Raw genomic sequence first — 15,429 nt, 5'->3', positions numbered from 1 at the left:
TGATACCGCTTAATATTATTTCTCCTGACACCAAATAAAAAATCATTATTACATTTAGCTAAAGGCACTGTTGAGTTCATCTTGCTTGCTCTTGACTTGAACTTCAGTGTCTCAAAGTTGGAGAGAATGTGATGGACATCATCTCTCTCTGTATGAATGACATCAAGAGAAGACAACAAGCAGATGCTGGGTCATGCTAAAGTAGATGTTGAGTCATACTAAACCAAATGCTGAGTTGTGCTAAAGTGGATGCTGCGGCATGCTAGAACAAATGCTGAGTCATGTTAGAACAGATGCTGAGTCATGCTGCTTCACACTGTCCTGTGGGATTTACTAGGGGAGACTAATCCCAAGAGGATATATTTCCACTCTTAAATGGGAGTCTTAAGTGGGAACTTTGGTGCTAATTGAAACAAGTTCAAGTGGGAGGCAGGAGAGAATCCAGGAGTCCCACTTCCCTTTAAAGTGTGTGGGCTTTTGCTGGGGCCAGGACTTTGTCCATTTTGGAGAGTTCAGAATGAGATCTCATTCTCTCTCTCTAGTTCTCCAGGTGGGCTGTGGGATTTCCTGGCCATTGAAGAGGGCTTTGCAATGAAGAGCTGGGTTTATAAATAATGCATTTTCTTTGTCTTGCAGGAATTCTGGAGGCAGAGGTACAATCAGATCAGCTGTGAACAGCTTACATAGCAAATCTAATAGGTTTGTAAATTAGATTTTGTGTTCATTTGTTTTTGCTGTAAGGCAGCTATTAATCTGCTTCTCCTCTTTGCTGGATGGTGCCCTTCTTACTTAGGAAATAGATCTGTTTTATCTCACTTTGGTTTTGCATCTCCCTAATCACTCTTGGGGGGAGCTGTCAATGGAAGATCACATGAAATGGCCCAAGGTCTAGAGGCTGCAGAGATGGAAAATGCAGATGGGTAAGAGTTACTTTCTGGAAAAGAGCCCACCTGCTTTGTAATGCCTGAGCCACCAATGAGCTTACTGGTAATTTGCATTTTTGCTGAGCAAAATGGAAGTCCTGGTTTCACCGAATTTCATTGTGATAAATGGCTTGTGTAGGAGGTTAAAATGGAAAATAAAGCAGTCAGAAACTTTCCTGAGACCTCTTAAAATATTTAGGAGTCAACAGATTAATATTAACCCCAATTATTGAATATGCATTCCAAATTCTGAAAGAGTGTTATTACTTAATGAGACAGTGGTAGACTGTCAGGTTTGGGGACAGTCCTTACCCAAGGGACAACTCAGGGCAGGAGAGCATGGAAATGCTTTACAAGCCCACAGCCCTGGGCTTGCCACTGGCTGTAGTGGCACTGTGTTTCTCAGTTCCCATTCTCCATTAATGACAATTGCCCCATAGTGGCCTATAGTCTTATAAGCCTGAGCTAAAGGACAAGTGGAAGGAAGAGCCAGGTTATTTGACATAAACCAGGTTCGCTACTCAAAATGAAGGCCTTGTTTTGCTTTCTAAGTATCCTGCAGCCTAGGAATGAGAAGTCTATATTATTTGGAAGACAGTCTATTATTTGCCCTTCCTTATTTTTTTATGTCTCTTGACCATATAAGACCTGTCAAGTATGTTCGTCTTTGACTCTTTATGACTGACTCAAGAAACTGTACCCTCTGCCCCTAACATCATTGCTTCAAGATTTCTAAGGACCTCTTAGCCTCCTTGGAGCTACAAATGAAGCTTATGTTACACCCGGTGAAACGCAAATACGGCAGAAATAAAGGAAAAAGCCATGTGGTCCTAAGTTCCTCTCTATTCTGCTATGAAAAGATGCCCCCTTCTGGAGAAAGAAGATCCTGCCTCTTGATTCCAAGTCCCCATGGTAACTTGGGAGGCTCAGTCTCATAGGAATGGAGTATGAGAAGCTGGAAGAACCGTCTTGGGAGCCAGGCAGCCCTAGATTCAGCCCTGGCGTTTGCTAGCTGGGGCCTTGGGTGAGTGATTTTACCCCTCTGAGCCTCAGCTTCCTCATTCAACTAGAATAATAATGCAAGGCCTTCCTCGAGAGGGGTTTCAGGGTTGAAACTACTAAATATAATGGTCTGTCTAGCCTAGTGCCTGGTATATTAAAGGCGCTCAATTGATGCTAGTTACTGTCCTTGTGGAAGTATCCATGGCATCAGAAGACGGTCACTGAGGGTGACATTCAGGAGTTGGGAGGTGAAGCAACTTATGCCTAACATGTATCTCTAGTGTCATTTGGGAGATGGGGGAGGGGGACTGAGGACAGGAAAATACACTCACTGAAGAGAAATCTCTCAACTCAGCAATCCAGCCGTGTTTGTGCAACACAGAACATGTAAAACCTGTGAGTGGAGGTGGTCTCTGGGCTTATCTAATACATCCCTTTTATTTTACAGAGAAGAAGGCAGAGCCAGAGACCTAAAGTGACTTTCCTAAGTCCTCCAGCTAGATAGTGACAGAGCCAGGGTTAACATTCAGTAAGACCACAGCTGGCTGTGCAGGATCCCATTCAAGGTTTTGCTAGGAAGTGGGGACAGAAATGGAATTTTATCACTGTCTGTGCCAGCATTTATCTCTTTCCCTTTTCTACCTCCACCACCTGTGTCCAAGAGAAGCCTGGAAACCCCCTCAGGAGGTTTCTCAGCATGTCCCCTCTGCAAGCATCCATGATAGAGTACCTCTGCAGATATCTTCTTTCCTGAGAGAGCCTGGTGTCATCCAATATGCCTCAGTTTCTGGGGAGTGTCACTCTAAACTGAATCCATCCTAAGCCATGAGATGCCAGTGCCCAGTTGCTGACTACTGACGAGAGCATCAGCTAGCGTCTGAGGAAGACAGCTCCTCATCACAAATATTGGAGCATTCTTCTCTCATATGCCTACTGACGTAAGCTGCAGTGAAGCTTGGGGTCTTGGGGTGCAACAACTAAGTCTGTGGTCCTGAGCTCACTGCTCCAGCCTATGGCCACACAGAATTAGGTGGTACCAAAGGGAAACAGCCATACCAGCTCCTACAAGAGCTCCGCTGAGATGGCAGCCAGCAGTACGTGCAGGAAACATTGGTGGTCCTTTTAGAATTCTAGAACTTCAGAGTTGGATATCTTCCTCTTCTATACCCTCTTTCTATAAATGAGGAAACTGTGGCTCAGAGAGGTAATATGATTTGCCCACAGTTGCACAGCTTATGAAATCTTTCCATCATACCTTCTGCTTCCTTTCATGAAAACAGTAAAAGTTCCAAAGGGTCAGGTCTTCGGTTTCCTGTTACAGGCTTCCTTAAGCATGCATGTTAGGTGGAGGCCATCTGTCTTACTCAAAACTCTTTAATTTTCTATCCTCTGTACAGTTTCAATATATTCGAATCCAAGGTAAATGATAGCAGCCGGAGGAGTCAGGAATATTGAGGAATAAAGCAGGGGAGGAGGGGTTGCAAGATGATGTGCACCCCTAAATGAATTTCTTCTCCTGCAAAAAGCAAATAGACCAGTGGGTTTAGGTCTTGCTAACAGGATTTCATCTTTTTTAACTTGGCTGTTCCAAGATAAATGCAGAGGACATAGCTGTTAGGTTTGAACTCTTTAAAGCTGCAGAATTTGGCATCACAAATCCACTTATCATTCTAGCCGGGAGAATCTGCTGTCAGCACAGACAAAAGGAACTTGGGATGTGACCCACAAACATCTGTGTGCATCCGGCGGAGGCAGCCTGGCTTTTACACTGCCTTTAAAGACAAAATTGTAACCTAATTTCTTAGAAACCTACTAGCATAGATTTCAAGCTTCTGAATTCAAGTGGGTCCTCTAATGCCTGGTGTTCCTAAGTCGGGGGGAAAGATGGCGTGGAACCAGAGTCATAATCTGTCCCGGGCATACAAAGCCAGCCACTCCAGTCTCCCCTAGGATCAATTTCAAATTCAAATTCAACAAACATTTATTTATTGAGTACCTGCTATGTTAGACAAATATAGAAATTAGTGAGGGAGGTCCCCTGCTTACAGCCTAGTAGGGGAGAGACACAGCATGGACAAGGCTGATGTTTCAAGTGGCTTCTTGGAGTCACCAACAAGAGAGTGATGGGGATATGGGGCAGGAGGGACCAGCCGCAGGCTACAATTACATTGTCCTGGGATGAGTTTTTGTTTTCTCTTTATTAAGTCTGTAAGCCATCATATGATACTTTGCTGCTAATAGAACTGCTCCTTGTGGAGCTTCTTATCCATAGCTTGAACAAGAAATATTACTATTGTGACAGTGACTGCCTGGCTTCACCGGGAGGAAACATTGAGGGGGAGAGGGGAGAAAGGTAGTTTTATCACTTCTCTTCCTGTCTCCAAGAATGTATGTAGGTTATACCTGAAGAGAGAGTTTGTGCGTTCTAGACGATAAATAGACTTCCTTCCCTTCTCAGGTAATAACTGCAATTTTGCTCTCCTGAAGAAGTTTACATTTAAGCCTGTGCAAAAACAAAACGATTGAACTTGTCATTGGCATGCTAACAGATCATGTCTACCCTCTTCCTTTTTTTTTTTTTTTTATTTTCTCCTTCTAGAGCTGAAGTGGTAATAAATGGCTCCTCATCGCCAGCTCTTGTTGACAGGAGCCATGAAAGCATTAAGCACAACATCCGGCCAGCTGTGTCCAGGTGGAGACACAACCAGACGCTGTCTCTGAGGATCAGGTACTGGTAATTACCTTTAGGACACGAGGCAGACCTGGCCTTCTTCAGCACAAGCCCGCAAATTGCCACTCTCCATCATCTAAAGAAGTCAGGATAGAAATAAAATGTTTACCTCCCGCTGAGGCAGGTTTCATCTGTAAGCGATCAATTGGAAATAAAACCCCCAGGCAAGCTCAAGAGCCCAACATATGGATGCAGCGACTCAGGCCGGGGAGGTGGCAGCAACACTTGGCTGAAGTCCTGGGCTCAGATGAGTGAGGTTCAGGACAGAAGCAGAGAGAAACTGGGTGGTGGCAAAGGTGTCATTTCTTGTTTGAGCCTTCCTGGCATCTATGTCCCCTTTCTGTGACAGTCCTCCAATTTGTCCTTAGAGAGCTGCCCCTTCCCACAGTGGCTTGAGTAGCCTGCCCCTCTCCCACATCATGAAAATGAAAAACTGTAACTAGGCTTTGGGAGACCCAGGAACTGACATGACACGTGTCTCTCGTTTAGCCAGAGAGCCGTTCTTGTCCTGACCATTGCCAAGTGATGTTTTCAGAGCACGCAGTCATTGTCTGGTGGTGGGAATGAGAGAAGGAATTACAACTTCAGCATTTTGGACAGTGAGCTTTGATGTAACCATGATTGACAGAGCAAATATTGGTCAGCATAATCCAAATGTTTATTTCCAGGCAGTGTGCTGGGGGCCCAGGGTGCTGACATGAATTAGACATGTTAGGCAGGGAAACACACATATAAGCAAAGACATCAGCACAGTAGGGCATATACATTAGGGGGTACTGCATGTTACAAACAGGTGGAAATAAAAAGATCATGCCGAGAAGAGAGTCATTCATTTTGTAAGGGGACTCATGGGGCTGGCCAGGAGCAATGGGTTTTGAAGGATAAGTAGGAGTTTACAGGCATGCTATGCTGTCCTGCATGCACGAAGTCTGAAGTCTGGTGTTTGTGCAGTGCTGCAGGAGCATGAAGAAGGAGGTGGGGAATAGGGGTGATGGGGCTGGGGTGGTCGCCAGAGCTAGATGGGGAGAGCCTGGTTGACTGTCCCAGGCCATCACCATGGGGAGGAAGAGGAGAACAACCACCAGAAGTATTGTCACACAGAGCAGGAAGTTGCCCCCTCCAGGTGTGAAAGTGCCCCCACCCCTAGTTCTTGAGGCTTAGTTTGGGGATGAGGGAGTATGGGGAGTAGCTTGAGATGTGGGGACTTGGTAGCTGAGAAGCCATCCGAAGGAGCTGACTCCGGGCTCCACCATTCTGTCACCCTCCACCCCTTACCCAGCACCTCTTTGGAGGCCTCCTGGGTGGTCCCTCTGCCCCTGTCAGGCTGCCTTCTGCTGTCCCCTTTGATCAGGGGCACTGTGGAGCCGGCGACACCCCTGCATTAGCTCCCTAGGGCTTCCATCACGAATTGCCACCGTCTTGGTGGCTTAAGACAACAGAAATTTATTCTTACAGTTCTGGAGGCCAGAAGTCTGAGCTCCCCATCCAGGGTCTCTTGGGGACAGTCCTCCTTGCCTCTTCCAACTTCTGGTGGCTTCTGGTATTCCTTATGGCTGCATCGCTCTGCTCTGTGCCTCCAGGGTCACATGGCCTTCTCCTCTGTGTCTGTGTCATCTTCTGTCTCTTATAAAGACACTTGTCATTAAATTTAGGTCTCACCTGGATAACCCAAGATGATCTCATCTCAAGATCTTTAGTTCAATTATATCTGCACAAATGCAGTTTACAAATAAGGTCACATTCATGGGTTCCAGGTGTTAGCAGGTAGACATATATTTTAGGGGCCACAATTCACTCCATGACACCACCTGTAAGTGCAATCCTCCTGACAACACACTCCCCCACACAGTCCCCACTTGCCCTTTCTCCCACTGTTGGGTAGAGAAACGGACCCCCCTTTTTGAGAAAGACCAGACCGCAGCCTTCATATCTCACAAACACACAGCCACCTCAGCAGGAACAATGCACCTTCATCCAGAGGGAAAAAGAATTTCCTTCACTTCAGTCAATTAATCACTAAAATTATTCATAATAAAAGATTCCACAAGTGATTTGGAATGATATTTAATAATTGATAGTAATTTCTCATAATTACATAGTTAGAAATTAATTCATTCACAGAGGTTTTTATTTATGAGCATTCTGGGGGCTCTCTTTGCTTTTAAATACTTTGGGGTAAGTAATTCCAAGGGTTTTAGCAATTTCCAAACTATATTAGTTTGTTGAGTTGTATAATCCTTAGAAAAGCATGGTAAATAAAAACAATGCCTCTGTTTTCCATCAAGAAATACGAATTATTCAGCCAGGGTGGTTTCCCCTGCATGATAGCAAGTGATTCAGGTCATTAATAAAGAAAGAAGATTTGAGGAAGATTGTTGAGCCCTGCCAAGGGTCCTAGGGGCTCCTGGCTACCCCAGAGCCTCCTGAACCTGGACACACCTTAGAATCACCTGGAGAACTTTTGAATACTGCTGCAACCTGGGCCACCCTCAGAATCAGGATTTCTGAGGTGTCAGCCTGGAGCTCCCAAATTCTTCATAGCTCCCCAAGTGATTGGATGTATAGCCTACTGGAATATTCCCGAGGTTGTGAGCATCTCAAATCCAGCAGACTCTCGGGTATCAGTGTTACCATCCCTATGATGGGGCTGCCATGCTGCAGATTCTCACATTTGCAAAGTGTACAGAGATTCAGTGGCTCTGGGGTTCTGGGAAAGACCAGCATCCTCCTATCTGTTCTAGACAGAGGCTCACTGCAGGAAATGAAGTCAATTTTGGTTGATATGGGTATCGAATGTCTTACTCTTCATGACTTGAGTCATTTCTAAAGATCTTTTGGATAATTTAGACAGCTCTCTAAGTAAAGCCCCAGCTAGGATCTTCAGACTCCTGGGGGCTGGCTATGTGTTTGGGTAAAGACCCCCAGTGAGTCCAGGATGCCCATCCCTTTTCTGACCCCACTCCATCCTTTCTGTGTGCTTTACCAGATGACCCACGAGCTTTCGCCCTTAACTGAGGTTACCCTAGAGTCCAGAGAGCTGTCCTTTGATCCCCTATGTTATGAAACAACATAGAGGAGCCCCACTCTGTGGGCCAGGGAGGTGTCAACATTTACAAACCTCACACTAGACAGCAACTTGGGGCACGGGGGGCACGTCCATGGACCAGCTGTCAGGACAGCAGGCCACAGTCTCAGTGTCTCCAAGGTGGACGTGTTCATACACCTCATGGCATCCACGCCTCCTGGGCTGGCCCCTTTGCCCAGAAAAGGCTCCCATGGAAGAAAATTGGCCAATGACGAAGGGGGACCCAAGTCATCCTGGCCTCCTGTTCCTAGTTCAGGACTCCCTGTCAGATGATTGTCCTGAATCCCCCTAGGAGAGGGGATGTGATGTACAGTGACCAAATTTCTGGGTTTGTCCAAGACCGAAGGTTTTTCTGGGAGGTGGGACTTCCAGTGCTTAAACCAGGAGGGTGGCTCACCCTTCCTTCTAGGGCACTCTGCAACAAGCCCACGTCCTGTCCTAATGGAGTGACTTCCGAGGGTAGTTTTCACCTCGTAGGAAGAGGGTGTAACCACGGCAGACAACACCAGATTGGCCACCACCATAGTCTCCTGTGGGCCGGTGCTGGCAGTCCCTGCCTGGAACCCATTCTCAAGGGCATCTGAACTCTCAGCATGCTCCCCCCGCACGCCCCGTGTCTGGGATGCAGCAGCCCTGCAGGTGACACAGGACGGGCAAAGTGGGATTGGCAAAGGGCAGCTGACAACATGGAGACCTTCCTCATTCATGTTTGGTTTCTGTAGGAAGCAAATTTTAAAGTTCCTGGATGCTGAAAAGGACATTTCCGTCCTCAAGGGGACCCTGAAGCCTGGGGACATTATTCATTACATCTTCGATCGAGACAGCACGATGAACGTGTCCCAGAACCTCTACGAGCTCCTGCCCAGAACCTCACCACTGAAGAACAAGCATTTCCGGACTTGCGCCATCGTGGGCAACTCAGGGGTCTTGCTAAACAGTGGCTGTGGGCAGGAGATTGACATGCACAGCTTTGTCATAAGGTAACCAGTCGCAGCATGTGCTCTGGACCCAAAGCAGCAGGCATGTTTAAGTTGAGCACAGCCAGTTGTCCCAGGAGATTTAAACAAGACACATGGGTTGGTTTAGTCTCTGCTCTCAACCTTGACTGCTAATCAGATTCACTTGGGGAACTTTGCCCCTAACGTCCAGGCTGTACCTCAAACCAATAAACTCAATAGGGGAGGGGAGAGGGGAGGGGCGTGTGCAACCCAGAGAGCCCAGGTGATGCACAGCCAAGGTCGAGAATCACTGATCCAGAGCAGAGGTAGGCAGACTACGGCCTACAGCCTGCTTTTGTAAATAAAGTTTTATTGGAACACAGATGTGCCCACCCATTTTCATTTTGCCAATAGCTGCATTCTTACTGCAATGCAGAGTTGAGTAGCTGGGCAGGGTTGAAGAGTTGCAACAGAGAGAGCATATAGCCTGCAAAGCTGAAATTTTTTATTATCTGGCCCTTTACAAAAAAAGTTTGCCAACCCCTAGATCAACCTGGTACAAAAAGTTGGTAAGAAAACCTCCTGGCTGGACAGTTATTGGTCCAAGTTTGCAAAACTCTTGTAAGTGTCCTGGAAGGTGGTGCTCTACCCACAACTTTATTATCCTGTAGTCAAAATCTGGGAAGCGAGGGAACAACAGAGAAACTTGGATTTTGAACTTGGTCTTCATTTTCTCTACAATACCAGCTCTCATTTTTCAGTCACTTGGTACATTTGGACACAGATACCCATGGCCCTGACACCTGACCCCCAACCCATACAGACTTGGAAACAATGCCTCGCTGTCCCCTGGTCAAAAGTAGGGCACCCAGAGCCTCGAGTTTCATTCCACACAGCTCCCCAGCCCTGGCAGAACTGAATATCATGTCTCACGTTTCTACTGGGACTGTCCCGATGCAAAGAGAGCCTTGTCCTGGGGCTTTGGGAAGCGGCCCTATCATAGAGTCTCCTGAACTTCAGGATGTGGGAAGAAACAGTGTGTTTATTGCTGCATCCATGCGATGGAAGAGCTACCACAGCCAGCAGCCAAAGTTGTTCAGTTTTGTTATCCTTTGCCAGGTCTGTCTGTGTCTGCATAGCCAACGGCTCAGTCTCTATTTTTCAGAGCCCTCAGGTCTAAAGATGGGTTGAGGGAGGGTGAGGTGAGGGCAGACCAAGTGCAGCAGGTTTGCCTGATTGGAAGCCAGAGGAGGAGCGAGGGTTGGGCAGGGCAAAAGCCTCCTCCCAGGGCTCAGCTCGCCTCCGGGCAGCATTGAGGGAGGCCTTTCTGACCTAGTGTCACACACATGAGCCATGCCTCCTGCTTTCTCACAAGTAACGAGTTTCAACAGTGAGCTTTCTCTGCCCCACCAGGCCCCGCCCCAGGAATTCCCAGAGGCAACGGCAGATTGGCCAACAGGTTCCTTTTTGGACACTTACACAGCAAAGTGAGCAGTGTGGCATCTGAAGTCCAGTCTTGGCTTTGCTACCCATTTGTCACGTGACTTGGAGTGTGTCACTCCTTTCTGGGCCTCATGTTTATCATCTATAAAATGGGCAGGTTGGACTGGCCAGCTTTGAGGTCCTTCCATTATTAATACTGTCTGTGCTCTAGCCCAGAACTTCTCAAACTTTAATGATGAGTCGCCTGGGCTTATGAAAATGTGGATCCATCAGGTATGGGCTGGGGCCTGAGACTGCATCTCTAAAAAGCATCCTGGGGATGCTGCTGCTGGTGTGTGGCTATGCTTGGAGAGACATGGCTGTAGCATGCTCTGCGTCACTCTTAGAGTCATGTCCACACCTGTCCACACATACTTGGAAAAGACCTAAAGAGCCAAGGAGAGAGCTGCTCCAAAAAATGTGGCTGTCCTTTGACTCTTAGGTCTATGCACACAGCTCTCAAAGTTCTGTGTTTCTCTGGGGTAGACTTGAGGGGTATTTTGGACAAGATTACCTGGCCCCACTGTGTACGGACCTCATGTGTGATGCCTGGGACACAACACCCAGTGTCAGCACTAGCTTCTCCACCCCACGGGGTCCACTCCTCTGGGTTCTGACCATCTGGGAGCTCATTCCATACCCTCCACTTGGAGATATGCTGCAGTCCAGAGCCCTGCACCAAGAGTAAAGGAGAGTGATGTTGCAAGCATTAGATGAGACAGAGTATATGAATGTACCAGGATGGTGTCTCCCACATGACAGGGGCACATGAAGTGTTAATTTTACTAGGAGCTGGGTCCTGTGTTGAGTGAGGCCTGGGCCCAGCCCCCAGGGAGTTCACAGTCCCCATTCACACAGCCCACAGCACCTTCCAGTGGATGGCAATCCAGACTGGCCAAGGATGTGGGGTTGGCGTTTGCTTCCTGCTGAAGCAAGGCAAAGCCACAGTGAGCCCTTTGATATCCCACTCTGTCAGCCTGTCCAGCCCAGCTCCTCCACACATGTGCCCTGTCAGACCAGATCACTTGGCTTTCCCTGACACCCATGCTGTTTCACATTTCCTGTCTCCTAAAACTTATGGAAGAGGAGGAGCTTAGAAAAAATGCTTATCGGTTTTATGTGTCAGTTCACCTGCTGAGTCTGGATCTCCAGATGAGGGATCTGGGGATTCTCTATTTTGAACCAGCACCTGAGGTGATTCTTCTGATTTGGCAAACTGGAGAAGTGCTCTCCTTGTGTGCCTTGTCCACCAGCAGACCTTTGCGTATCAGTCCCTCTAGACTTCCTCGGTGGTCACCGCCTCCAGGAAGACCACCTGATGCTCCTCCTTCCCATAAGAATGATGACAGTAGCTAATAGTGATCGAGCTCTTCTTTTGGTCCAGCAGTGTTCTAAGTATTGGGCATGCGTGACTCCTTCGATCCTTGTGCCAGGGTGCTATTGTGATCTCCATCATAGCAGAAGTAACGGAAGCTCTCCAGAAGCACAGAGAGGCAGAGCAAGTTGCCCAGAACAACACATGTAGAAAGTGTCAGAGCTGAGTTTTGAACCTGGGAGTCTGCCTTCAGAACCCTCACTCTGTCCCCAGTGGGCCTGGCCAACAGCATCATCATTACAGCTGAGGTCCAGCTTACTTGCTTCTTTTCTCCTCTCCCAGATCCTGAACTCCTGAAGGCAGGCCTTTTACATCCCCAGGGCCTAGCAAAGTGCTAGGTATGTGGTAGGGGCTCAGTCAACATCTGTGGCAGGACACGGAGGAGTGATGACAGGAGAGGACCTTGAGGGTGGAGAGATGCCCTGGGTCTTTGTTTGGGGATGAGGAGGAAGAAGGAGAGGTGAAGGATGGGTATAAAGTTAAATATGAGGGGTCTTCAAAAAGGTCATTGGAAGATCTGTATAATCTTTTAATTTCATTTTTCCACCAACTTTTTGAAGCACCTTCATATAAGCAGCGATGTCTCAGCTTTCCCAAAAGGACCATGTTGCCTCTTTCTCTGGCAGGTGCAACCTGGCCCCCGTGCAGGAGTATGCCCAGGATGTAGGGCTCAAGACAGACCTGGTGACCATGAACCCCTCGGTCATCCAGCGGGCCTTTGAGGACTTGGTCAACGCCACATGGCGGGAGAAGCTGCTTCAGCGGCTGCACGGCCTCAATGGCAGCATCCTGTGGATTCCTGCCTTCATGGCCAGGGGCGGCAAGGAGCGCGTGGAGTGGGTCAACGAGCTCATCCTGAAGCACCACGTCAACGTGCGGACTGCATACCCCTCACTGCGCCTGCTGCATGCCGTCCGTGGGTGAGCGGCCTCCCCAGGGCAGGGGACCATCACTCAGTGGGAGATCTTGGGAGGCAATATTCCTTTCCCAGATGTGTGTCCACCCCAGCTCTACCATCCCCCAGCTAGGTGACCTTGGCAAGTCACCTGGCTTTTCTGAGCCTCCATTCCTTGAGAAATGCAGGGGGTTGGCAATGCCAATTCGGGCCAGTTGGTCGTGCCTGCTGGAGAGCTATGTTGAGAATGATCCTGGGCTGGGCGGAGATCAGTGGGGACTGATGCCATGAGTATGAGAGAGGAGATGGTCGCTGGCTTGTCACATATCTGCCTTCCCAGGTGGGCGATTTCCAAGAAAAGCAGGATCAGATGCACTTGGCTTCAAATACGTTAATGTGATCTCTCTAAACTTTAGTTTCCTCATCAGTAAAATAAGAATGGGGGTGGTAGCAGTGGAGGAATGTGAAGACTAAATGACATAATATATGAGAAATGCCTAGTAAAATGAGTAAAATGTCAGTATTGTCCTCATTTTCATCATCATCATCACCATCATCATTTCTATTTCCCAGTGTAATATTCTCTAATTCTTCAGAGCACATCTTGTTGATTGAACTAAGAGATCTCCAAATGAGGGTATAATGGGATATGATTTTGTCCACAAGGTCCTCTCCCTGAGATGGAGAAGAAACTTTACCTAGGGAATAGGAAAGAGATATGAAGAGTTAAAAATGGAATCCACTCTCTTTGCAAAGAGTTTTGAACAGGATTGATGCCATCAATTAGGTAGGAGTTCTCCTGGTTAGATCTGGATTTCTAAATTCCAGGAAATGGATTCCAAGAACTAAGGAAGATGAGCAGGGAATGTTGAGGTTCTGAACTGTTCCTACTAAGAATTCCATGTCAACCAAGGTGAGGCTGTTCGACAGCCCACACCAAACAAGTAGTCATTCCCAACTTCCTGTTTGTTTCCCCCCATCCATGTGGCCCAATATAGACCTCCCAGGCACTTGGACCAGTAAATTGGCTTGGGATAGTACTAGTGCCCATCATAACAGCTACCAGAGCATAGCTGGACATTAAGCATCTATTCACTCTGTTTCAGTTATTTACTGTAGAGAAATAAATCACCCCTAGACTTAGTAGCTTAAAAAAACAACAATCTTTTTATATTTTTCACAATTTACATTGGTCAGGAATTTGAGAAGGGCTCAGCTGGGTGGTTCTAGGTCAGGCTGTCTCACATAGTTGCAGTCAGGTTGACTGGAAGTGGAAAAGTAGGGGCTGGAGCAGCTGGGGTTGACCATGCATCTCTCCCTTCATGTAATCTTAGCTCTTCTCCATGTGGTCTCTCTGCATAGGCTATAGTGGGCTTCCTCACAGCATGTCAGCCTCAGAGTGGTCAGACTGCATACATGGTGGCCCAGGCTCCAGCGTATGTGGTCCAGAGACCAAGGCAGAAACTGGATCACCTCTTAAGGTCATATAGTGTCATTTCTATCATAATCTACTGGCCAAACAGTCATTTAGGTGGCCCAGAATCGAGGGGAGTGGATATAGACCCCACCTCTCAATAGGAGAGTACCAAACAATTTGTGGACATGTTTAAAAACCTACACACATTCATTCGACAAATATTTATTGAGTTCTTACTATGTGCCAGGCCCTGTTCTAGACACTGTGATACAGTAGCGAATAAAATAAAGTCCCTGATCTCATTAGCACTTAAGTTTTCTTGTAGGGGAAGATATGTTACAGGTAAACACATAAATAGGATACTTTCAAATAGTGCTAGCAGGAAAGACTTCTCTGGAAAGTAGTTGTTTGAGCTTAAGACTAGAGGAAAGAGAAGGCCCCAGCAATGCTCAGATCTGGGGGAGGAACCTTCCAAGTAGAGAGAACCTGAAGTTCTCCGGCCCCAAGATGGGAGCACGTGTTCAGGGAAAAGCAAAGAGACAGTATGGTTGAAGCAGAGTGAGCAAGGAGAAAAGGGCCAGGAGATGATGCTGGCAAGAGAGGCAGGGGCTGGAACACACATAGCCTTGTGGGCCGTGGTAAGGAGTTTGGATTTGACTCTAAATCTGAGGGGCCGTCATGGAGGTAAGGGACAGGATCTGATTTATGTCCTTAAAAGATCTCACTGGCAAGAATGAAAGCTGGAATATTTCTTGGAAAGCTGTTGCAATAGCTTAGGCAGGAAATAATTATGACTTAGACCAAGTTGGTGGCATGGGATATGTAACAGTTTGCTCAGATTTGCTGTAAAGTTTGGAGGTAGAAGCAGAAGGATTTTCTGGTGGATTCTATTTAAGGACCATAAAGGGTGGAGAAAGAGAAAAGTTCCAAGATGACTCTTCGGATTAGAGCTGAGCAAAATGGTGAATGGTGGTGACATTTTCTGTGATAGGAGAACCTGGAGAAGCCCACGCTTGTTTGGGGGTATGGAGAAAGACTGTTCTTTCTTGGGGATGTTAAGTTTGAGATGCCTGTTACATATATACTCTGTCACAGGCCCTGCACCCAGTTGCCCAACCAGCTACATGGCAGGTCACAGTCCTGCTCCAGGGACATGAGCACAGCGTACAGACTCCCCATGACTGAAGGCCATTGGAATGCTCTTCACTGGGGACTTCGCAAAGCTTGGTGTGACCCTGGGGAGCCCTCTGAGCTACCCACAAAGTACTCTTATCCTCAAAAAGTTGACTCCCAAGGTACCCAAGCCTGTGACCAACACTGGTCTCATTATAGTGGGTATCAACACAGGAAAACCCATTGCCCCAAGGGAAGACCTGGAAAGACATTCAATAGGGGTAGCCACATGCGTGGCTGATGGAGCCAGAGTAATACCTGCATGGACACAGGGCTCACTGGGGCCACCTCCGCCATCCTGGAGGTTGACCTGCCAGAGGACCCTTCACTTCATCCCTGTCACAGAGGGGGTCTGCTGCAGCAACCCTTACCTCATGGATTTAGATTCCCTGCCTTAAGAATTGTTTC

At 47.5% G+C, this 15,429-nt stretch overlaps 1 protein-coding gene across 1 annotated transcript in view; it reads left to right on the top strand.

The window, feature by feature from the left end:
* Positions 1-15,429, top strand: part of ST8SIA2 (ST8 alpha-N-acetyl-neuraminide alpha-2,8-sialyltransferase 2) — a 70,013-nt gene that overhangs the window by 41,558 nt on the left and 13,026 nt on the right. The window contains exons 2-5 of the mRNA XM_063091338.1: positions 637-699; positions 4,525-4,653; positions 8,464-8,721; positions 12,163-12,456. Coding sequence (XP_062947408.1) covers positions 637-699; positions 4,525-4,653; positions 8,464-8,721; positions 12,163-12,456 — 744 coding nt within the window. The remainder of the gene's footprint in view (positions 1-636; positions 700-4,524; positions 4,654-8,463; positions 8,722-12,162; positions 12,457-15,429) is intronic.

The sequence above is a fragment of the Cynocephalus volans genome, chromosome 3, assembly GCF_027409185.1.
Source record: "Cynocephalus volans isolate mCynVol1 chromosome 3, mCynVol1.pri, whole genome shotgun sequence".
Classification (NCBI taxonomy): domain Eukaryota; kingdom Metazoa; phylum Chordata; class Mammalia; order Dermoptera; family Cynocephalidae; genus Cynocephalus; species Cynocephalus volans.
This window is presented reverse-complemented; position numbering and strand designations above follow the sequence as displayed.